The sequence below is a fragment of the Xiphias gladius genome, chromosome 24, assembly GCF_016859285.1.
Source record: "Xiphias gladius isolate SHS-SW01 ecotype Sanya breed wild chromosome 24, ASM1685928v1, whole genome shotgun sequence".
In the NCBI taxonomy this organism is placed as follows: Eukaryota; Metazoa; Chordata; class Actinopteri; order Istiophoriformes; family Xiphiidae; genus Xiphias; species Xiphias gladius.
This window is the reverse complement of record NC_053423.1, coordinates 13,120,152-13,144,501: the sequence shown is the minus strand read 5'-3', so window position 1 is coordinate 13,144,501 and position 24,350 is coordinate 13,120,152. Positions and strand designations below refer to the sequence as shown.

Below are 24,350 nucleotides of genomic sequence, written 5' to 3'. Positions count from 1 at the left end.
ACATGGAGGTAAACAGTATACATTTCAAAATTTAAAAAAATTTGGCTTTGTAAATGTATAAGAGGGAAATTCATTCAACATGTTTGTTGGGCCTCAAGGATAGACACATTGTGTTTTTGGTGAGAAACACTGAATGTAAACATAAACTTTGTTTACAAGAAAACTCCACAGGGCACCTTTAAACAATTCTTTGGTTGGTCTATTAAAAGTCAGAAAATAGCAAAAAAATGTGCAATTTTCCAGTGTCCAGGGTGACAACTTCAGATGTCTTGTTTCGTCTGACAAAGCAACAAATCCTTACATTTCAGAAGTTGGAACCAGACAATGTGATTAATCGATTATTAAAATAGTTGCTGATTAATTTTCTGTCAATCGACTAATCGATTAAACAACTAATCATTTCAGCTCTACATTTTAAAAAGCTCGATTTCAGCATAGACAAAGAATTGTCATATGAGCGGGAAATTTCTGTAGGACATTCGAATAAGGCGTACTTTAATATGGTTGTATAACAAATGGCTCCATTATTAGTAACAAAAATGTTTTATAGATCAGTAACAGACATTAGTGAAAACAGCAATTGGGATGCCAAGTTGTATAAAATCCCTTTGGATGATGTGTATCCTCCTCCATTATAACTGCTTTGTCTTTTCAGCTACTTCTTACTGTGGTTCGACGCCTGTAAAAGAGACACAAAGAATGTGCACCAAAATCCATTTTGGTAACAATTACTACAAATATAACAACTGTGTACCAAGAAACTAAACCAGTCATCCATAAAGGTTCACGTGTCTCTCACTTTATAAGCCATGATGTCTGCTGTTAGAACTGTTAGCGATTCATTATTAAAGGGTTCTTCCACAACAATTATCTATCAGGTCTGGAATTGTTATCTGAAATGTCAATAAGTTATTATTGTCATATGTCTTATTATAAAGTTGCAGCAAATAAAAATGACTGGGAAGCTATTGTAACATACAAAGACAGATATTTCAGTACAACACATTGTCTGACACAAGGTTGCAGTTTGCTGTACCTCCACAAGATGACAGCAGAGATCACAAATTGACTTAATTCAAATGAATTCAAGGTATGCCTTTGTGTTTCAAGATGACAGTTGAAAAATACCAGTTTTATTACAAGCATTCAGTCTCCTCGCTGAACTATGATCAGCGCAACAGCCCAGATTATTTCAAAGATTTGTATTGTGAAATACATCGGGTCAAAGAGTCATTTCAGCAGAGGAGGAGGCCGTTTCCATTGCATCAGCGGAGAGCTCAGCTGTGCCAGCAGGTTCCAGGAAGGCGCACAATACCTACCATCATCTCGAGTGGAGACTGGAGCAGGTGCTTTACCATCAATTCTCAGATCTGCTTCTTCACTTCCTTGTGTGGTCTATTTGTGAAACACGGGTTTACATCGTTTTTTGTATGCCCCACATGGAAAACCAGAAACAACCCACACAGTTTTTTATCAGAAAAATTTTAATTCCTCAATCATTTATATTTAATGGGTTACAGTAGCATTACACACTCTGTTGTGTATTTTCTGTTTTATCAAATGAGGTCATAGAGGATCAAGGAAATATCTAATGACCCTCTGGTGTGTGTTACATGCATCACATCATGAGGAAGTTTGTGAAGTCCTTTATTGAAAGGCTTACATGGTTGGGAAAGTTTAATGATCCTGGATCACTAGGGAGGATTAAGTTTACACTTGTGGCCAAGAGACAGGATGATCTCACACAGGCACACCATATACCAGAGCCCATTTCTTAACACCTATCCCCATTTTACTCCTCCCCACAAGACACTTTTACTTGAATCCTAACTGTAACTTTCAGCTATTATAACTCTTTAAGGAATTATTTGACGTTTTGGGAGACAATTTGCTGAGAGTTATATGAGAAAATTGACACTCCTGTCACTTCTGCATAATAAATATGAAGCTATAGGCAACAGTCGGTTAGCTTAGTTTTGAAAACAGGCCAAAAAGGGGAAATGGCTAGCATGGCTCTGTCCAAAAGTAACAAAATCCACCTAACAACACCTCTAAAACTCATAAATTAGAAAGTTTTATCTTGTTGGTTTACTTCATAATGAAAACCAAAGTGTAAATACAAGACATTGTGGTTTAAAGGGCGGTTATGTGTCAGACTGTTAGTGTTAAAGGTGTTGGTAGGCAGATTTTGTTCCCTTTGGGGTAGCTGTGCCCCTATAGACTTTTTCAGTGATGATGCATTTTTGTAGGCCAACCCAGAAGTGGGCATCTACCTGGTTCCCTTGACAAAAAGCCAGTGGGATTTTTCCATCGGCTTTTGAATTACTGCAGAAAATAAGCCCAGTGACAAACAAAAATTTATGATACTTATATGTTTTGCTCATAAAGATAATCCTCAAAAAAGAATGACACTTTTATGATTTTTGAAGCCTAAATACGAGCCAGAAGTAAAAAGCTAATGTTAGGCTATAAACTAACTGCATCACATTTGCATGACTTAAAAGTCACCACCACTAAGATTCCAACTTGGGATTTGATTTAGCACGCTTACCTCTGCTACAAAAGACACATAAAAGCTTAAAAAATCCCGAGTGGGCTATTTACTGATATATTTCTTGTCACAGAATAAAACGTGAAAATGTCTCGAGTTTGCGTTAACCACAGACCTTATTTCAGGCATCTAACCAAAAACCCATTCAAAAAACCCATCGACTTTGGGACGAGGGAACAAAATGCTAAATTATTCCCAGATTTTAGGACCCATTCCTACAGCACTCTATTTCCAGTTTTTTATGCTAGCCCAGCTAAGCTAACCGGCTGCTGGCTTCATATTAAGCGTTCAGACATGAGAATGGTCATTTAACTGCTGAGGAAAATGTTGAACTATTTCATTGACATTAAATCTTGTAACCCCTAAATGGAAAACTTCCTCACACTAATTCCCACAACCAAACTCCCTTCTCGCGCCCCCCCCCAACCCCCCCCCCCCAATAAAACACACACACACACACACACACACACACACACACACACACACACACACACACACACACACACACACACACACACACACATTTCTCTAGATAATTCATTACTTGACCCATTATTAACCTACTTTCTAGGGGTCCTGTTGTCATCCCTGGAGGAGCCTGTCTCTGATGTGTTTGGGAGCTTCCCAGCAGCTGCACTCCAGCTACCCTGTTGATACCTAATCTGACTATTGTGCTCTCTCTCTCTCTCACCCACAGACACACACACACACACACACACACACACACACACACACACACACACACACACACACACACACACACACACACACACACACACATATACTCACAAATGTAGACATGCAGGCAGATATGTGCAAGTACACCCTGGTAGTCATAACACATACAGGGCTGATACATTCCAAGAATAGTGGATTAGATATAAAAGAACACATGTATTTGAGTTTAAATGGTGGTGGTGTTCAGTGTTTGACGAGTTGACCTCCAGTTCCACTAGTTACTGCTGAAGCTGAATGAAAAAGAACGAGAATATGCCTTGCGTATTCCTGGAAAAGACACTGACCCATTATTGACGTTTGTGTGTTTGAGGAGTTAAATGTTACATTACGCAAAGGTCAGAGAAGAGTAAACGGTTAGAGGCAGTGATGGAGAGAGGGAGATTTTTTTTTTCCCTTGCAAAGATGAAATCGAAAGCGCTGAAGAAAATGAGAGAATGTATCGTTTTCATCACATTGATGAAGAGCTGTGTAGGGAGAATTCTAGCAGGGAAATCTTCCAGGCATGCATTTGGCCTGTGTAATGTGCAGGTGTTTGCAAGGGTGTGTATGTGTGTCTGTGTGTGAGAGAGAAAGACAAGCGGCAATAATGAAAAAAAGAATCTGTATGAATATGAAAAAATGTGATCTTTATTCTACATCTCCACACATATTTCAAATATACATATATACATCTTTTGTACAACGAATATAACTCTTGTGTGTAACCTGTCTGGACCAATAAAAGCCTCTAGGTTTTGTCACAAATACATAATTCACAGTGCAATATGAAGTTTGTGCACCCGTGTCAGTTTGCTCTACATGTCACATGAACGTGTGACACCCTACATGTATGAACCGAACAAAATCATAAATCTCTTAAATTACTTTTCTGCTAGGAACAACCCAGATTGTCACAAGTCTGTTCCCACTGTGTATTTCAAGCAGATGAGAAAAAATAATGAAAGAATTGCAACATACGTTTTATTAGCCTGCTGCTTGGCCCAAACATTAAATGCACATTAAATTCTCAGATATGCCAGATTTAGTACCGTAGTCATAATTATTGTACCAGAACGAAATCTTTTAGAACGTGGTACATCACGTCACTTACTATGATGACTAATCTCCATGGATCCACAGCTTTCAACTGCAAAAAAAAATTGTTTTAAAATAAATAAAAGGGAAAGAAAAAAAGTACCATTAAAGAGGTGAAATAGTCAGAACAGATTCTTCCAGCCAAGGTCAGAACCATGCTCTACCGACACGCTCAAGTGTTGAGTCATCATCAGACAACCAACATCAAACATCGCCTGACTGTGACTGATTCAGAGCCATTCAGTTTATGAAACACAGTGATATGGGCACAACACTCGGCACAGCTCAGCTTTGTTAAAGCAACACATCTTGACATAATTTTTCAACAGATATTAACAGAAAAGGTTCAACTGCTCAACTCAGAAAGTTTAAAAATTTTTCTGTAATGTGTTTCTCTCTGATTTGGTGGTTCTTTAACTGGATATTTGACACATTTCTTAGAAAATACAAGCATTGTTAGACTGAGGAAAAATGCATTTTGCATCCGTACCATTTGAATTCTGTGTATTTTTACTTTGTTCATGCAAAGCCTGCTGTAGCAAGCCTTCAGGCCAAAGAATTATCCGGCTATCTCTGTTGCTGCTAAGGCAGGTGAGCGAGTCTTTAAAGCCAGAGTTGCTCCCAACATTTATTTTAAAAACCAGAAGCATTAGTGTTAGGTTTAGCTGTGGCTAATTGCACACACACAGCATTTCAGAAGAGCCGCACAGATTGATCACAGTCAAATTTGCAAGGTCTGACCCTGTTAATAGACACTTCCTGTTCGGAAGCAACCTTTATATGAAATATTCAGCTTTGAGCATGCTTTTAAAAAAGGTAAATTATTTAATTTTAACTGCTGGCCCAGTGTCACTGCTTATTTTTGAGTGTGTGTGTGTGTGTGTGTGTGTGTGTGTGTTCAGTCCTCTGCTCGTCTTCTTTTCTCAATCTATGTCACTGGCTGCTGTGAGACTTCGAGCTTGTGCTAGGCCTTCCTCGAGCCGGTCGGTGAGTCAGCCAGTGAAGCCTCCAGTCTGGTCAGAGAGTGAGAGGAACATCACCATCTTCATCTATTGCCCATGAAGCCTTATGAGTCCAGGCCGAGAGAAAGCATTGGTGACTACTGTTTGCCACGAGTCAAATTTCTATGATTCACTCGTAGTAGCCTGCAGAGATTATTTTGTTAACATAATCTGGCAAGTTTTGAGTCCTTGTTATTTCCTTTAGCACCAAATGATTTCAAAAACGCACATATAGAAACACAATGAATGACCATTGTGAGCAATGCCCTTAGCAAGTAACACATATACGACAACAAAATACAGTACAGTTAGTTTTTGTAGAAAGCTTGAGGGTGTATGTACACACAACAGTAGACAAATGAGTTTCTAAAAAGTGCCAATGTAAAAAAACAACAATGAATCCCTCATAGTAATTTTCTTATTGGTCCCTCAGCCAGACTTAGCTGAATCAAGTCTGTCAGCAGAACACATTATCGTCTTCTTCCACGTCAAAGGATGGCACCATCTGTTCCGCTGAGCTCACTTCCTGTTCACCCAGCACCGCTTCCTGTGACAATGGCGGCTGGTGGAACCACGGGTGAGCGAGCAGCTCAGTCGCCGTGAGTCTCTCCCAGGGTTCTTTCCTCAGCAGACTCTGGAGCAGACACTTGGCCTTGGGCGACAAGCCCTCTGGCAAACAGCACTGGCCTCTGCGGATTTTGGAAAACAGCGTGGCCGGGTCCGAGTCGTGGAAGGGGTAACGGCCAACCAGCATGGTGTACAGCATGACCCCCAGGCTCCACATGTCGGCCATCTTGCCGGAGTAAGGCGCAGAGCCGCTGAGGATCTCTGGGCTGACGTAAGCGGGGCAGCCATGGGTGTCTGACATGGAGTCGTTGTTTGGGTCCTCCAGGACACGACAGTCCTCGAGACTTTCTAGCCTCACCTGTGTCCTGTGAAGAAGAAGTCAAAATAAATCAGGGAATTTGGCATGACCTTTAAGAGCATAGAACATGCTGAAAAAAATGCTTTGTTTAGCTTTGTGTTAGCTTTATGTCCACTTACAACAGCTATCCCTGTTATCTTGTACAGCAAGCAACTTTACATATTAAATCTGCCTTTCAGAAGTAGAATCTTTTTGCTGAATGTCATGTTGTTGGATATGAAGCTCTCTGAATTCCCCAACTTTTAAAGCACAAGTCAATCTTTTATCTAGCACACCACTGAGTGACAGAAGTGTGTGTGTGTGTGTGTGTGTGTGTGTGTGTGTCTATTTCTAACAGTGATTTTTTAACACTGTCAAACATTTAGGAGATCTGTTAAATGTAAGTCACTGATTGCATCATGGAAAAACAAGGACGATTCCTTTATCCTTAAGCTGCCAAGCAGACAGACAGATGGACATAGCCACACATAATAATAAATGCAACACACACACACACACACACACACACACACACACACACAAGCACACACACACACACACACACACACACACACACACACACACACACACACACACACACACACACACACACACACACACACACACACGCCAGTGAACTTGCTATGACCTAAGTGCACAAAAGTGAGTCCTGTTTGGGAAGCAGAGCTGCCTAAACACATTTCCAATGGCTTCCTGGCACACACATGCTCACATAAACACACATATGAATATACAAGAACACCACCCTCCTCCTCCTCCTCCTCTACTCACACACACAATGCTATATTTAGCCATGTTAATGACAGGACGTGCATTTAGTTCAGTACTAGAGCCATTAAGATTGTGAGAGTATATTTGTAGAATGAGACCTTTACCATTGGAACACTCTTATAACATAATTAATGGGACAAAGAAAAATATCACTAGATAATTTCAAGGGTGATTAATTTTCTACAGCAACAGGTGTGCAGTGTGTTTAATTAAAAGTTAATTTGTGCCTCTTGAAATTTGCTCCCCAGACTAACACATGGATTGAGGTTTTATCAAGTCAAACGCACAAACACACGTAAGAAGTGTGCTGTTTTATCTCATATTCAGAGGGGTTGACTCTGTGAGACACTTCAGTCGTCAAGACAGAGTGGCCGGGGAGAGAAACAGACAGCCGGAGAGAGGATGAAAAGAGTAACAGCCAGAAGGACCAAGATAGGAAGCAACTGATATTTAAACACCAAGACAGTGGAGGAGATAAGTCAGGAGAGGAGAAAGAGAGATGGAGACAGAAAAGGAAACAGAACAGAGAGAGTTAGAGGGGTGGAGAGAATGACTCATCCTTCTGTTGAGAGTACATATCTGCTCTCCTCCTCTCTCTCTCTCTCTCTCACTCTCGAGCTGAGGCTATCTGCACCTGGGTCCCACACTTGCGGCGCCAGCCATCCCATAATTACCCTCAAATGGCTGTTGCCACATCAGTGACGCACGGGAAGGCTGGCCCGGCAGTGAAGCCCTGCATGCTTCACAGTGCTAGTCACCTTCCCTAAACTGGCTTTTTCAACTGCGCTGTGCGTGTATGTGTGTGTGTGTGTGTGTAGGGAGATAGCATTTGTCAAATTGTTGTGACTTTCTCTGGTTCTGGCTTGAGTGTAGCATTGTTGGCCAAGACACTGCATCACAGCGTGATTGTTGGGGTTTGAAAGATGCCTGATTGTGAATTTGGAAGAATGTGCAACGGAATAAATGAGGTCATGCAGAATTGCATCATTTCAAGGAGACTTATGTTATTATGTTGATGTGTGTCAAAAGTCTGGCTTTGATTGGATGGAAGCAGCTTTCTCAGGGTGCACGAAACTGATTTTTCTGGGAAAGGAAAGCCAAATTCCATGATGTCACACGGCCATTTAATGTTATCATCAAAACTTGAAGCTTTGTTTTCATAGTCACATCACAGCAGGATCTTTTTTAGTGGTGCTAGAGTATGTCGCCAGCCAAAGAGTAAAGAGAAGCCAGTGTTAAAAAAGAAGATGTCATCCCACGGTTCCAGGGTCTTGTGGGTCTTGTGGGTCAGTCTACCAGCATTAATGCTGCAATGCTGTCACAAAGCCAACAAATTGCTGAATTATAGGCATCTGAGCTTTAAATGGACCACAGCTTTACAGCTCTGAATGTATAATCAGCACACATACAAGCATACAGGTATGAACACACACACACACACACACACACAGAGACAAGGAAAATGAGCTATGCAGCCTCCCTCCTCTTCCCCTCTGCACATATACTCTGTGACTCATCGCTCTGCAGCCGTATAGCTATCAGAGGGACACAACCAACTTCAACTTCTCTCACTGGCTGTCTGCACTCATTCATCCAGCGTGACCCTGAAAACCCAGAGGTCATGGCTGGAGAATGTTACTGTTGTAAAGTCTCCATGAAAAAGGGCCTTTGGAAAGCCAGTGTGTGTGTGTGTGTGTGTGGGGGGGGGGGGGTTGTGTGGGATCAGCGGGTGCTTACAGGAAAGAGAGTGACGCAAGGGCAAAGAGGCGACAAATAGTTTTGTAAGCAGGGGTTTTGTGTGTCTTCCTGAACAGAATGTAGTACTCAGAAATGCAGACATTAAGGCGTGTGTGTGTGTGTGTGTGTGTGTGTGTGTGTGTGTGTGTGTGTGTGTGTGTGTGTGTGGGGAGTGAGTTCAAAGGATAGTGCTTTGAACTACTCCTTCATGGATGAAAGTGTATGTGAATGAATTCTTGTCGGAAACAGTACTTACTCTGCAGCATAGTTATGATGTTATTTATTAATAAATAATGAGTAATAAATATATTCTGAGTTATAGACCGCAGAAGGGGACGATTGTCTCATTCACCAGCCTTGTCTAGCAGTTCTGCCAAACTACCACCCACTACATTCACACATGCATGCACACACACACACACACACACACACACACACACACACACACACACACACACACACACACACACACACAGGCATGCAAAACAAACACACAACATGGATACAAAGAGACACAACGAGAGTGAGAAAGGGAGACAGACAGAGAGGGTGAAAATCTGGGAAGCTATGCAGTCTGCCTCCACAAGTACAGAACCTCCTACTGTTTGTACCCTGATCAATATCCGCACACATGGCCTGTGCGTATCAGCTACTGCCATGTTTGTTGTTTGTTTGTCGTTTCCCACAACACTGCATGTATTTAGGTCTGAGAGCATCCAAATAAAGTTAACTGATACTACTGAGGCTGGATGAGAACTGGTTTAAAGAAACATGATGCTGAACAAGTGTTTGGTTCCACAAGGTGAGAAACTTTTCAGGCTTCTGGGTGCCATCTAAAAATGAGCCTCAATGTTTTATGTTTGCTTCCTTAAGGCGAAGCCGCGTTCCTGTCATCTCACCTTTTCTCATCGGTGAAGACAAACTTGCGCAGTTTGAGGTCACCCAGCACGATCCCGGCCTGGTGACAGTGCACCACAGCCAGAGCCACCTGACGGAAGAGCCTGCAGGCGTGCTCCTCATCCAGCCTGCGACAGCTCTTAACCAAGGTGTGCATGTCCCCAAAGTCTTTGTCCAGGAACACGTAGGCCTTGCATTCGCCAAGGATGATGTCCCTGATACCGGCCACATTCTTGTGGGCAGGTAGGATCCCGTAGGCTCTGATCTTTTCCTGGTATAGCCCCATATCGAAGACCTGGGAGAGAGATGGGAATAGAAGGAGAGGAGGGAAAGGGGTGCAGGATGGAAATTGGGGGAGAGAGTGAGTGTGGGGGGAGGAGGCAGTGGGTCAGTGTGTTCTTAATGATCATCTGAGGAAAAAAAAAAGGGGGAAAAAAGGGCTTAGGATGTGCTATGATTCCAGCTCAATACACTGCTTTCGCAAGAGCATGACGAATTAATCATCAAAACGTGAAGTGATTAATTTTATTAATCAACAACGCCGAACGCCTGCAGGTCCATCGTGATAAAATAAACGCATGGATCTGGAACAATGGCGGGCCCTGACGTTATCAGAGCCGATCCTTATCGCGACGAGGTTTTTTTTTCTTTGCCTCGCGTGTTTGCATTTTTGTGTCACGGCGCGGCGTAGCCCATTGCAGTGACGTGTATGCAAATGAGCCGAGTTGACAGACACAGTGCGAAGCCACACGGCGCCAAGAATAGGCCGGCTTCAGCGGGCCGGCTGTACTTCCACGGCGCAGAGCACACGGGGCTGCCGGGTCTATCCAACATTTGTCAACAGATTCGAAATAATCATAGAGCCTTATATAGTTCAGGATTTTAAATCATGAAGCAACACTCCTGTCATTGCGCAAAAGCCTGACACATTTCGCGTGAGAATGACATTTGGTGAAAAAGTCGGCTAAATACTGATGACATGCCAGACAGGCTGTTGGGCAACGCTGTGTCTTGAAACACCATTCATTAGAAGGAATTGCACAATGCCGCGATTGCACATACCTTGCACAGTAGCTCATCGCCAGTGTCGGTGTCCATCGCGGTGTGCATGCTCTCCCGGTCCGCCAGAGGTAGAAGCAGAAAGGGTCCTATCCTGGACGGTCCCTGGTGGGTGGCCGGGGGAGGGTTCGAGACGGGGCTGACCGGGGACCCGGGAGAGGCGCCGAGGAGACCCTGCGGGTCCCCTGCCTCTGCGCTCAGCCTGGCGCATTTCGCCGGCGGATGGTCGTCCGAGTCCAGCCGCTTGTGCGCGACCCGGGCGGTGCGGATGCAGGGTGCCGGGCTGCCCCACTGCATGTTCGTCCTGATAGACCGATTTACCATGACGGCAACAAACGAGACCCTGACTTGGCTAGGATGTGTCCTTTGATGCTTAAAATAAACTACAGACAGCGCGCCCCATTTCTCCGCGTGAGACACATTGTAGTTGAGATATAAATGAAACTTCAGCGGTTTCAGTGACGGTAACAATCCAACACACGTCCTTGTAGAGAGTGGATGCCCGTGGCTCTGAGGTCTGTGTACTTTTGGTGAGAAAATCCCGATCTCCCAGAGTCCAGACTGAAAGTGAGAGAGGGACCGAGGAAGGGAGAGAGAGAGAGGGAGAGAGAGAGAGAGAGAGAGAAACGGAGACCGCCTCACACCCAGAGAGGCAGAGAGTGAGTGAGCTCCGGTGATGTTGAGCTCTGAGCTCAAACACTCCGCCCGACCAGTCCAGCCTCCTGGTGACACAACCATTGAGCAATCCTGTAACGGCACCGACTCCGGCTCAGCTCGGCTCTGATGAAACTGCCTGCTGTATTACCTTTCATACAAGACTACGTGAGCATGTGGTTCAAGCATTAATGCTGCTACCCCCCCCCTGTTTGCTATGGTGTCACGAATCTCTAAATTCCTGTTCTGAGCGCTAAGATTTTGAATGAAGAAATCATCCAGCACTTATCATGGCTGCCTCATTGAGCTTGCACATGTTTTAGACAATTATTAACAATCTCAAAAACTCTTTGTCTGACTCAGTTGTTCCTTAATGTTCAGCTCTTATTGCCATTTATTACCAGCTGCAACAATCTAGCCTGAACTGTTTGCTCTCCAAATGTCAGGCCTCAAGTGTGAGCTAGCTAATATAAGGCTCCAGTGTATAAACCTTAACTCTAGCTTTAACATCACGAGGATATTTTCCCATGCTGGGCTTGTTTGTTATGTGGATATGACTCACCCCCATAAAGCGTTATTGGTGCTGGGCTATAAGCATTCCCATAAAATACGCCAGCGCGGATCTGTAAACAACATCATGGCAGCTGGGCACCCAGAGACACTGATCCTAAGTTAAAACTACATGTATACACAGATGCCACAAAAAAAAAAGCAAGCAAATACTGTGCAATCTGTGTGAAAATTATGCAAGATTCGAGAAAAAAAGTATAATCAGTGAACTAAGGACTATTACTTAAAGATGTAAGAACCAGAAATTGAAGGGTGAAGTACAGTATATAGTCAGTTCAAAACAACCTTCCTGTGACAAGTGCTGTGATGAATTGAGGGTATGAGGTAATTAAAAGTGCATGTTTGTGTGTGTTTGTCGGGGTGTGTACACACGCGTGACCATGTGTTTGTTGCGCAAGAGTTCTCTTTTTTTTTCTTTCTTTCCACTGCTTTAGGTTGAACAAGCACAGCAGCAGCAGTGGAGGCTCAGGGAGCGTTCACTAAAACACAGAGCACCAGCTGCCCTGTGTATGTCTGTGTGTACGCACTATCACCCCTCTTTTGTGCAGCTGCCTCCTGCCAAACAGAAGTGTGTCATTTCAAACCATTTCTTTTCACCGTTTCTGACACAGTGCCTTCCACAAGAGGTTACACACTTAGCCGAGTCACAGCAGCTTGGCTCAGCTCGACTCAAAAAGGTCATTTGAACCTTTTAGGCTGTCCAAACATGGATGAGCTACAGATTCCATAGAAATGATGGGTTTTATTTTTAGGCTTGAGATTCTTTCTTTGTGCAGTGGTTGTCTTACAAATACGGTGACTAACCAACGGATTGATGTGTGTGTGTCTCAGTGAGCAAGTGTGTTTGTCATACCATCAAGTATGCACAGGAGCAGGTTTCCTCTCTTACTGCGGTCTCTGTGTCTCTGTTTAAGAAGCTCGAAAAGCAGGATGAACAGTCACCGCGGGAATGGGTGGCAGAGGTACAGGAGGCCGAAAGGTTTTTTTTTTGTTTTCTGACAATTGTCCGGACCTGGTGTGCATCAACGTGATGATGCATATTTGTAGCTGCTTTGTGTGTGACGCAGTGTTTAGGTGTACACTTTAAAAGCTGACTTATTTGTGTTGGCTGTGATTACTGTGAAGTAAGGTGCGTGTGTGATATTGCAGTATGACTCAATGTAACTGAGAATTCACATTGGAATCATTACACAAAGTCACACCGTACTACATGTTTAGACTGTGTGTTGCTCCTATGCAACATAGTTTATGTTGCCGGACTCCTGTGTGTACCTAATGATGTACTTGGGTGTGTGTTATGTTTAAGTATACAGTGCCTGCGTAGGAGTTTGACTGCATCCCCACGCCAGTGAGCTAGAAGAGAAAACAGTATTCAGGGCATGCTCTCCCTTGTTATAATTAGCTGAGTCACTCAGCACCACCAGTGGTAAAGAGAGGGCTGGGAATTGATCTGCTCTGAGAATAGTTCAATCTGCTCTGGCTGACAGCCAGCCATCGCTGTGAATTATTCTTCATTTGAGCTGCTCCGTCACATTACACGTACGCACGCATGCAGACGCAGGAAATGAACAGAGCTGTAGACTTGAGACTAGAGCTTGAGACCTAGATCTAGTAACGAAAATTAGGACTTGCAACTTGACTGTGTGCCTTAAGACTCGACATGAAAAGTAAAATCTTGATCATTTTTGATCAAGTAGAACACCAATGAAATAACTTTTAAATGATCCCTGCCACAGGTTTAGATCCGCCAAGGGGTTTGCTCACAGGTACGTCTTTTTGTGTGGATGCTGGAGAATGATTATGGGTAGATATCTAATGATGAGATGAATAAAACATATAATAAAAAGCTATAAATTCTTCCACAAAAGTACACTGCCAGCTCCTTCGACAGTATACAATCTAATCAAGGGGGCACTAGTAGACCTGGTCAGTTCACTATGTGCGATGAACAGGCCGTTTTCAGAGCAGACATTTTGACTTGTCGTAGGAGAAAAACCACAGGTGTTACTAATAACTTTAACAAAGGCTCTGTTCTTTTCAAGTGTCTCAGTAATGCTCCATTTACGCAATGTTGGAAGAATGGGAAAGACAGGAAAACCTCCCATTATTCCGAGCAGGGAGGCGTTCATGCATTATTCCAAGACTGTTTTCTCCTACTACTAGCCTGGAAGTCACATGAGATAAATAGCCTCAATTACCACTTGTATTGTGTTTGTAGTGTACCAGGACCCTGAAACTAAATCTTCATTCACAGCTTTTGTATGTGATGAACATTTACTAAGTCATTGTTATTAAATCATACTGATTCATGATTGTCCTAGAGATGTGCACTGGAGGATATTTGTAAGCCAAAAGTCTAGGCACATTGTACCTCCATGTACTTTCCATCTCTGCTATGCCAAATATGGTAAGTATTGTAATTACAGCTGAACTTTGACCCCATTCATGAGCATCTGAAAAAGGTCACATGAGGAAAGAAGGAAGTAAGGATACTGTATGCAACAGTAGTCTTTTTAGTCCATTATCTTCCCCTATTGGTTTTACAATGACTGTTGCCACTGTTTTTTTTTATGGATTTTGTGAAGTAGAACTTGTTTTCTGTCTGCCATTACCATTGTAAATTTGGTAAGCTGACGGATGGCTATGAATGTAGAATCAAAGTGTGGGAGATAGAAGTGGGCCAGTGGATATTCACCTATATGCCTGCGATAAAACTGGTAGACTTTCTATTCAGGGTGTAAATTCTGTCTCTAGAACAAAACAAAAAAAAGAACAAATAAGACTGCAATATGCCTCTGGTCTACCGAAATTCTGGATATAAGCTCCTAGACTCTGTGAACTGTATGAACTCAAATGTTGAGGTCTCATCCAAAATTAGTCATCAGCCAGCTATAACCATCTCTACTGAGTATGCTCTATATTTTCACAACCTCGACTGACCTCAAGGACAATCAATCAAACCAGGAGCCGAGATGGGGGATTGTTTCATGTGGATGGACTCCAGACTGTAGTCTGGCCAAATATTTTTGCCTTCCTTTGCTAGTTGTCCCAATCTGTCCATCACTATTTCTTTGATCCGTTCGCTTCAGTTAGGGTTGGTTAGGTTTGAGAGACTGGGTTCTTGGCAACACAGGTATTTGTGCAATTCAAAACCCACTTTAGGTATAATACATCCATATATTTTTACAAGATGCTGTACTCTGATGTTACAACACACGACAATGAATTGTTTTTACATTGGAACACATACCTACACATTGTTCCCCATTGACTGAAAACGTTTGTTCTCATATCGGGGAGTTGTCATGTTCCCCAAAGGTCTTCTGAGAAGTTTAGCTGAATATGAAATTCTTCATCTACTGGCTACAGTATGGTCATGTGAAGTGGTCTTCTTGAGAGTTTGTAGTTGTTTTGTAAAACCAGCTATAATCATTTTAATACAGAAAAACTTTGTAAAAGATTTGTAATCAATTACAGTGAAAAGTGGTGACACACTGATAACAACTCTATTATTCTAAGAATAGTGAATTTCTCCTCCAATGGCAAACGTTAAATATGTTTGTCGGGTCCTATTGACAAGGCCAACGCTGTCAAACTTCCCCTTTCAGAAATAACGTAGTCATGATCACATTACCTGGTTGGTTGATTACCTTTTTGCCTCAAACTGATAACAGGGAGGAGAACTCCACTTCACAAATGCAACACTAGACATCTGCCACCTTTAATGTAATTTGAACGGCAGATTGATAGTAGTATTAAAAGGACTGTTACAAAACCCCCAAAACGTATCCATCACACATTACGTCACATTCGGAGCACAGTGCATGCATCACTATATGTATCAATATTGGTGATTCTGGCCCTAGTAATACTTGCAGATCATGGTATTGACCCCCCCAAACATAAGGCATCTTATTGAACCGCCTGAAAAGCTTCAGCTCCCCTTGGCATAGACTCTACAGTTCTTGGGAAGTCTACTGGAGGGATTAAACACCATTCTTCCAAAAGATATCCCCCAATTTAGTGTTTTTATTTTAGTGGGGAAGAGCGCTAACAAATTGATCTACAACATAATATTCCATAGGTATTCAACTTGGTTGAGATCTGGTGACTGTGAAGCATATGATTCATATATTCTTTCATACTTTTCAAACCAAACAGTGCCTTGTATGAAAGCATCTGCATTTGTTAGGTTTTTCCACTCATTTATAAAGTTTTTCCTTTAATTTGACAAACTTATTTTCACGTCCTTACATAACTGAACACCACATTTGCACTTACACAGCGAAAACCCTTCATGTCCTGAAAAGGTAATTATAATGACATGATTAGTTATATAACCCATCCTGTATTAATAACATGGACACATGATTTAAAACACTTTATTTTCATTGTGGTCCTCCAATATATAGACAACACAAATAATGACACCAGGCAGACACTGTACATTCAGAAGTGAGGTGATTAAGCTTACATGTTCCAAGCACTTATATAAAATGAGCTAAAAATGAACGAGGACCCATCTTTTTAAGGTCACTTTGAAGATCCTCTCTCATATGATCAACTTTAGACAACTTGGATTATCCCCCTGTACTACGCAGAATAAGGAAATATAATTTTTCTGATCATGCAGAAAGGGAAACAATGGCAGTTATCTTCTCTTGGTGCAAAAATACCATTTCACCGGAAAGGTCCTCCTTATACCAGATAGCTCCCTCAAACCTTCGTCAGCAGAGTTTCACTTGAGAAGTTGAGCTCACTTCCCTTCATGTCCCAGGAACACCCTTTCATAACTCAATTTTTACCAGTCACTCTTCAACACATGATTTCACTGAAATAGCTGGCCTTAAATTCTTTGCTGTCGTCCAGGATGACTCAAGGGGTTTCCTGTTGCTAATGGGAAGTGGATGGCAATTGTGTATGTGTGTGTGTGGCCACACCACACACGTCACTACCATACAGTAACCAGCCCATCACTGTGGTTACACAAGATGTCTCTGCTCAGCTGGGCAGAGTCCATGATGTCACCCTCAGTGGCATGAGAAAACACTGATTGAAAAAAAAGGAAACAAGAAGTGACTGCCATTTATTGCTGTGCTGAAATAAAATGTCTGGTTTAATTATTGTTCTTGACCATTCACCTTCGGTGGACAGTGGCAAAGTAGGGAGGCAGAGGAGAAAGATTTTAGATCAACGCCTGAATCAGGGCTCCAGCTGCTGATGCTGATGTGTAACAGGAAAAAGGTTCACCATGTTCACCGTTATAGTGTACTGTTTTAACATGCTAACCTTTCCTAATTAGCACTAAACACAAAGTACAGCTGAAGTCGATGGGAATCTCATTCGTTTGGCAGGTATTTAGTCATTTAGTCGTTCTCTCTCACACACTTTATCCCAGGTGTGACTTGTTTTGGTTTATTTTATCGGTGTAGTAAAAAATATCCTTTTACAAACAGCGCCTTAGAGGATGGCACATGAAACTGTCATCCCACATTAATCTCCTCTTTGTTGTTTGATGAAAGATAAGCCACAGCTGCTGTTCAAAAGGGGCGTCTGCCTTTAACATACCTACACTAAATTATATTCCAAAGTGAGCAGATCCTCAGTCCGTCTTCATTTCAATAACCGAGGAAACAAAGTACATCCTCCAGCCAAAACACAAGAGGTTGGATCATCATTAATGACACCTCCAGCAAGAGTGTGAGACAGATACACAGAGTAAAAACTGTTATTTGTTTCCAATCCCGTCTACAAGTCTCATAACCCCCAACCTCTTTCCAGAGTGAGTCACCCAGTGCTGAATTTATCAAAGTGTGTGAACACGAGAGGGAGAGAAGAGCTTAGCGTTTGGAAAAAGCAATTAATTGCAGGATAATACCCCATGTAACAGGATTTCAATGACTGTTAGCGCTGCTCCGCTCCAAAAGGAGATTTATTCTCATAATCCCGTGATGAAAGGGATGGCCAATTATTTCCCATGCATTGGAACACACTGCCTGAACCAGGGCTAGGCCAGCGGGAGAAAGAGGAAGCGCAGAGCAGGAGGAAAGACAAGAAAGTGTTTATGTGTACACATACACACTTACTATTCAGCCAGCAACAACAACCTGTCACTCTTCACAAATTACCTAGCGCAGAGCTTTTAATGATATGATTGCACTACAACTCACGGGAGAAAGATGAAAGCCGCGCCTTGCTCCATTAACCGCATACTCCACGGCTTCTGAAAATTAGGCCTTGCGTTTCTTGGCATTTCATCAGTTTTGAAGGATGTTGAAAATGTGGGTTAACATTTATGAAGTTTGTGTTTGAGTTTCAACGGCAGAATGTCATCATAAAGGAGTACACATGATGTTATGGAAACAGGCACTAAAATCTTTCAAAGGAATTCATTCATAGACATTCATTCGTGATGGTAAAACCTCCTAATTAAGGGGTGATAGTAGACCAGAATGTGGCAAATTAATTTTCAAAAAACATCCTGAACTGTTGAAAAGCTTGAAATGTTGTGTTGTTCTGTTGATCCAGAACTTATTAAAATATTTGAAGATATGCATCATTTATTTTCTCTCTACTTAAAAAGATCCGTTCACTCAAATCAGGAAAAAAAATCCCATTGTCCCATTTACCCCTGATGGTATCTAGCCATGCAGGTTGTTGTTGTTTTTTTATTTGCAAAGAGTATATTGTTTGTGGTGCTCAAAGCAGTGAAAACTAACATTGCAAAACCCCAATCTCCAAAAGAACATTTCTGAATTAAAACTGTCAGTACAGTCGATGCATTATCACGAAGCCCTTTTCACAAAAGCAATTTGTGAGCACTTGCATGCAGATTGCAAATGGTGGCAACATTGCCTTTCACACCTGATTTTCCCCATAAATTGCAGTAATTTGTAGATCTTGCAGGACTCTCTAATGCTCATGCACGGGTTGCAAGTATGCCTTTTTTTTTTGGATTGGTGGAATGTGTCCAAATGAGTGAGATGAAATGGTCTCATGGTGCAAACTGCAGCCTGCAAGTTGCAAGTAAGCCCAAGAATAAGGGGGCCACTGCTGGAAAGACACATTGCTGTTGAGTTTATTTATTTTTCTAATATTGCCTCTTTTAGGCAGGTCACGGGACAGATGCAGACAGGAAATGATGACGGGGACAGAGATTGGTATGACGATGCAAAGATCCCCAGCCGGTATGCTTCTTAACCACTTGCCCACCACACTGCCCCGCTGTGGATGTATTTTTGGATGCTTTGCTAACCATCAACAACATTCTGTTCATATCAGTTTTAATAGGGAATGATACCACTAGCGTTCAGTGGAAAGAATGGGAACTGACCCTTGAACCAAAGTAGTCAGCAGCAATTCCCATCACTGCCTGTTTCCTGTTTTTGCTTGCCAACACTACCAGTTCAACATCAGATAAGGTGGACAAGGTGCATGAGAATTGAACCCTATCTGAATAATGCCAGTAAATCTTGATTCCGTAATAATCTAACTATGGGCTCCCTGGTGGTTACTAGACTTCTAGATATTAACTGAAAGGTGTCAGCTGGGAACCTGCCATCATTATACACCTCATCAGCACATAGAGCCCTTCTTGCAGATCTCGGGCCTCCAGGTCAGAAGTCCTCATTGAGATTATAGTCATGAATAATTTTGCTGAGTGGTGATTCATTGCACCAAATTTAACCCAGTCAGTCAGACCTGCAGGAAAGAGGTTTTGTCTTCACTGCTGCACGTTTAAGTGAGCACCGAGTCAGTGTGACAGGATCACTATGGGTGCGTGACAGCCGAGTGAACAGCACGTCCTGCAGTGGGCGTTCAGGGACAGACAGCTGCACTTACTTCAAGCACCTCATCCAGTGTTATGGGAGCTGTTGATGTGTTCCCTCCACAGGGAGATAGTGTGTGTTGAGCTGGTGCTGACTGAAGGTTTGTATGTGTGTGTTTGTGTGTATAGGGTGTGGGCGGAGGTAATTAAGGTGTCAGGAAACACGCATTATTAATCGCAACACGACGTTATAATCGGGAGCATGATCTGTCATGCCTGGCCCTGAGTTGTGTGTGTCTGTATGTGTGTGTGTGTGTGTGTCTGTGTGTGTGTGTGTGTGTGTGTGTGTGTGTGTGTGTGTGTGTGTGTGTGTGTGTGCGTGTGTGTGTGTGATTCTGGTGGGTTTTTTGTGCAAGTTGGCTCCTTTAACAAAAAAAGCTGCATGAGTGCTTTGAACAGTATGTGTCCTATTTCTGACACTATCTTGCTTTTGTTTCATTAGCTCATTTTTACCATTCACGCCACAACAAAAGCATGCTGTAAGGGACACTTGGTGAGCGAAGTCGTGACATAGCAATCACACAAATGAGGACAGAAACGTTCTATTCATGGCTCCGTAGTCTGAAGAGGAGCCATGCTTGTTTGTGCTACAGTGTTAAGACAGGTCCTAGGTGTTAGGCAAGTTACCAGGCTGTGGCTCAGTGTTAGGTGTTGTGTTATTTTCCCTCAGGTTAAATTCTGAAAGGGGTTAGGTTGATCCGATCATTTTAAATCCAGGCTAAGCGGTGGCATAACACATGGAGCAAGACACTTGTGAAATCTTAGGGAAAGTCGCTTTCACAGATCATAAAGCAAGCCAAAATCCGCTGGAAAAAAAGTTCCAACCCGTAGGCACAAATCAGTCTTTAAATTTGTTTCAAATAAACCGTGCTTTTCAAAGACCACTCTAGCTTCATCACTAACTTCAAATGAACACAAAAGCACAGAACAGGTTAATCTACATTTTTTTTGTAGTCAATGATGACTCTGATCATTCCTGTGATGTCTACAAGCTGACATGCATATCACTGCTAGATTAAAATCTGCATTTGGTTTTGAGGTGACATTGTCAATCATCCAGTTAAATACAGTAATAAATTAATGTTGTGCTATTAGTTTTGCTGAGCCATAACTGTCAAATTTTGATTTCACATTGAATATCAACAAGATAGCCAGTTCATATCTCAATTTTTGTGGTCTGAGACGGCATGTTTTATACATACATCTTATACAATAAATAGCAATGCAATAATGCTGGGATAATAGAACTCTTTTTGGTGCAGTTAACTTGTAGCATAGCAAGGTAAATCATGAAAGTCATGCCTCAGTGTTTTTTTTTTTTTTTTCACTTGTTTTCCCCTGATCCTGAGCAGTAGGCAGGGGTCATGGCACTCAATAAATTCAAGAGCAGTGCGAGAAATCTTGAAGCGTTTTTCCACCCTGAGGCATGTTCCATTTTCTGTGGTCCGCGCTGTTGTGAGCTTCTTTGACATGTTATTATTCTTTACCGTGCCTGGCTGTGCATCTGAGGGAACTGCTAAAACCTACATGGAGGCTTGCCTGGAAAAGATGGGTGAAGTATTCACAGTGTGGAGGTAAGGAGGAGGGAACGGCTCTCTCGTTGTATGCTTTTTTCACTTCACTAGTAGCTGCTGAGGTTGTGAAGACAATGACTCAATCTAACAACATCTATATGTCAGGAAATTCCAGTAATTGTTTGAGAAAATAAACAATGACACCACATAGATTTTCCAGCTGTGATGTCTTCAACTTGTAAAGGAGGAAACTGTGTATGGCTAATTACAGAGTGCAATCCCTAGTGTTGAGATTCTGGGTTTTCATTAAATTAGCATAGTTTTACTGGAGCCAAACCATTTGCTTAGCAGTCACTTGTCAGCAGCAGTGGCTGCAGCAGGTTCCAGTCTGGTTTTACTACAAAAAAACAAAGGAAGAGGTCAAGATTACAGACAGAGCTTACTTTTGGCAAGAAAGCAAATAAACGTATTTCCCAAAATGCCGAACTATTCCTTTGAATATTTTAAAGAGCTGTGAGGTAACTGAGAACTGCCCACAAACTCGGCACAAAGAATATTATTGTCTTGATATATGTATATGTTGTGCCAATCTGACAACCAAGAACTTGCTAAGGACACAACTGCTGGCAGTTGGCTGAGACTGATTATGATCCATGTGAAACCTTTAAATAGTCTTATAAAACCCCAGAGAACTCTGGACATTTATCATCTTTCTCAACTCTATGGAGCAATACTATACCTAATTCTAAATCTTTTTTTTTTCAAATCTCAATGTACTGTTTACATTCATTGCTATGAATATCTTGATTATTTATTATTTTTTCTTATTAGACACCACTGCACAGATCACATCTGGGTCACAAAAGACAATTATGAACACATAATGTGAATCCTTGGAGAAGATGTTGAGATCATTAACAGTACTGGATTGTCTGTTTAATTGAAAGCTGCATTACTTATTCAACCAAAGGGTTTATACACTGAGCCGGTTCATGGTCTAAAGGTTGGGTTTAATGTGCAAAAGGCTCTCTGAAGAGACAGGGGAAGGATCAGAGCAGATTCCCCAGTGCAAGTAAGAGCAAGACTGTACACGCATCATGTTTGACCTCCTAGGTTACTGGTATATGTATGAACGGGAAGCTTTTCACCGGTGGTGCTTCCCTGCATGTGAGTGTGTATGTACATTCAGAAGAGAGGAGGAAGTATAACAAGAATCTTTACACATACAGTACACACACAATCAGGAGGTCCGTTGAGTGTGTGAGTGTGATTGTGTGTGTTCCTTTACTATTTGTTGAGACACTTTGTGGCTTGTGTGAGTGTGTGATCCACTGCAGCTGACTTCCCCTGTGGAGGAACACAGACAGTGAAACAATACACTTCTCTTATGATTATCATTCTCCACTACACACACACACACACACACACACACACACACACACACACACACACACACACACACACACACACACACACACACACACACACACACACACACACACACACACACACACACACTCGTCTAACACAAGCCAGATGTCTCCTGGAACAGTGTTGGAGATGGAAAGTTATCCTCTTAATTTTCAGGAGTAAATATTTTTCACTGGTTGAAAGGTAACTGGAAACAGCCGGATTGAGGAGAGGGGGAGAAACACTGATAGAGAAACGACAGTCTCCTCAGGTGCTTTGTACATATGAATACAGGAAAAGAAAGGAAACACTTTCTCACATACAAAATAGTCATGATAATAGAATGAGCCTGATAGTAAAATGAGACCACCGTGTTCGCTCATCTTACCTCCACAAGCTTTGCTCACATAACTCTCCCCGTATTCTCTCAAGTTTTACAAGCATTTTGACACGTCCAGTCCTGTGCGAGTTAACTCAGTCTTACACTAAATCCTTCCTTACAGTCCCTCACATTATGGCTGCTACTTCTTAGCGCAGGGTACATTCTTTTTACATTCAGAACAAGGACTACAGTATTACATGGAGGGTTTTGTGGTCATGGTAGCCTTGCACTCACCAAAGTAACTGGTGAAATCTGGGAACACGTGCAAAGACATCCAATAAGGCAAAAGAGGAATAATCAAATGATCAGACAGGTTGTAAACAAGCCAACAGTTGAGCCAGATTATCTAAACCATTTTATTTGTAGGCCAAACCGAATGTGAGCGCACCTGAAATCAGAAATATATATTAAGTTTCATGGCCATTACTTGCCGGTTTGCACTGTGGCCGCTAGACTGAGTCCTGCCAACTTTGCTCTTTAACCAGCGTGGATGTTGAACTGCACCGAATGGGCTGGTGCCCGCGGACCACAAGCCAATGGGCCTCCGGGTGTTTTTTCAGAATAACACAATATCACCAGGCAGCAGAGCCTGTAAGATAAGGCAGCTAATTCAATGAGTTTTAAAATACTAACTGTCCACTAAAACTGTGAAGCTGTGTTTTCAAGTTGAGAAGTATAAAGGATGACCTGATATTCAATAACCTGTGGACCTGTGAAAGCTCTGTAAAGCTGCAAATTCTAGTGATAATTGTCATTTGATACATTTTCGGTATAAAAATATCAGTCAAAGCTGCTTTAAATAAAGTGAGGTATGTCACAGGGTTTAAGGTAAGACAGCTCAGTCTTGCATGCTCATGTTTATGGCTGGTCTTTGTTATGTATCAGATTTGCAAGTTTTATGATCTCTGCTGATCAATTCACATCAGTTTCTGGATAATGTTATGATGAGGTGGATGGCAGCTCTCAGTTTGTCATAAACTATGTTCACACAGAGCACAGGTACTGTGCTTGCCTTTTTAAGCATTTGTACTTCTGAAAATAATTTTAAAAAATGGGCGTACCCTGTGAAATCAGGTGCCTGCCCAGTTGATTTCTTTCGGCAAAAGGTCTGCCTGATATCTTCGTAATAAGTCCCCACTGAACAGGAGAATTGGGCGCAGAAGTACAGAAAGGGATGTAAATTGTGTAATAATTTCACTGATCTTAAAAGCCGTATGATCATCTGCTCGTTTTATGCCT

At 42.1% G+C, this 24,350-nt stretch overlaps 1 protein-coding gene and 1 long non-coding RNA gene across 2 annotated transcripts; both read right to left on the bottom strand.

Moving 5' to 3' along the window:
* Positions 1 to 535: 535 nt before the first annotated feature.
* On the bottom strand, positions 536 to 3,204 carry LOC120786872. Its single transcript, XR_005706772.1, has 3 exons — positions 3,116 to 3,204; positions 1,320 to 1,395; positions 536 to 679 (listed from the first exon to the last, which is right to left on the bottom strand). It is a non-coding gene; the product is annotated as an uncharacterized LOC120786872 (long non-coding RNA).
* Positions 3,205 to 5,271: 2,067 nt separating this feature from the next.
* Positions 5,272 to 11,506, bottom strand: trib1 (tribbles pseudokinase 1). The gene is made up of 3 exons (XM_040122584.1): positions 10,757 to 11,506; positions 9,697 to 9,989; positions 5,272 to 6,296 (listed from the first exon to the last, which is right to left on the bottom strand). The coding sequence occupies exons 1-3, from the start codon at positions 11,489 to 11,491 to the stop codon at positions 5,822 to 5,824; spliced, it is 1,503 nt and encodes a 500-aa protein (XP_039978518.1). The 5' UTR covers positions 11,492 to 11,506; the 3' UTR covers positions 5,272 to 5,821.
* Between the last annotated feature and the right edge of the window lie 12,844 nt (positions 11,507 to 24,350).

Coding starts and splice junctions, on each gene's coding strand:
- trib1 (XM_040122584.1), bottom strand. CDS start 11,491: ATGGTTGTGTCACCAGGAGGCTGGACTGGTCGGGCGGAGTGTTTGAGC. Junction 9,990..10,756: donor GCGATGAGCTACTGTGCAAG/GTATGTGCAATC, acceptor TCTCTCTCCCAG/GTCTTCGATATGGGGCTATA. Junction 6,297..9,696: donor GTCTTCACCGATGAGAAAAG/GTGAGATGACAG, acceptor TCTTCTTCACAG/GACACAGGTGAGGCTAGAAA.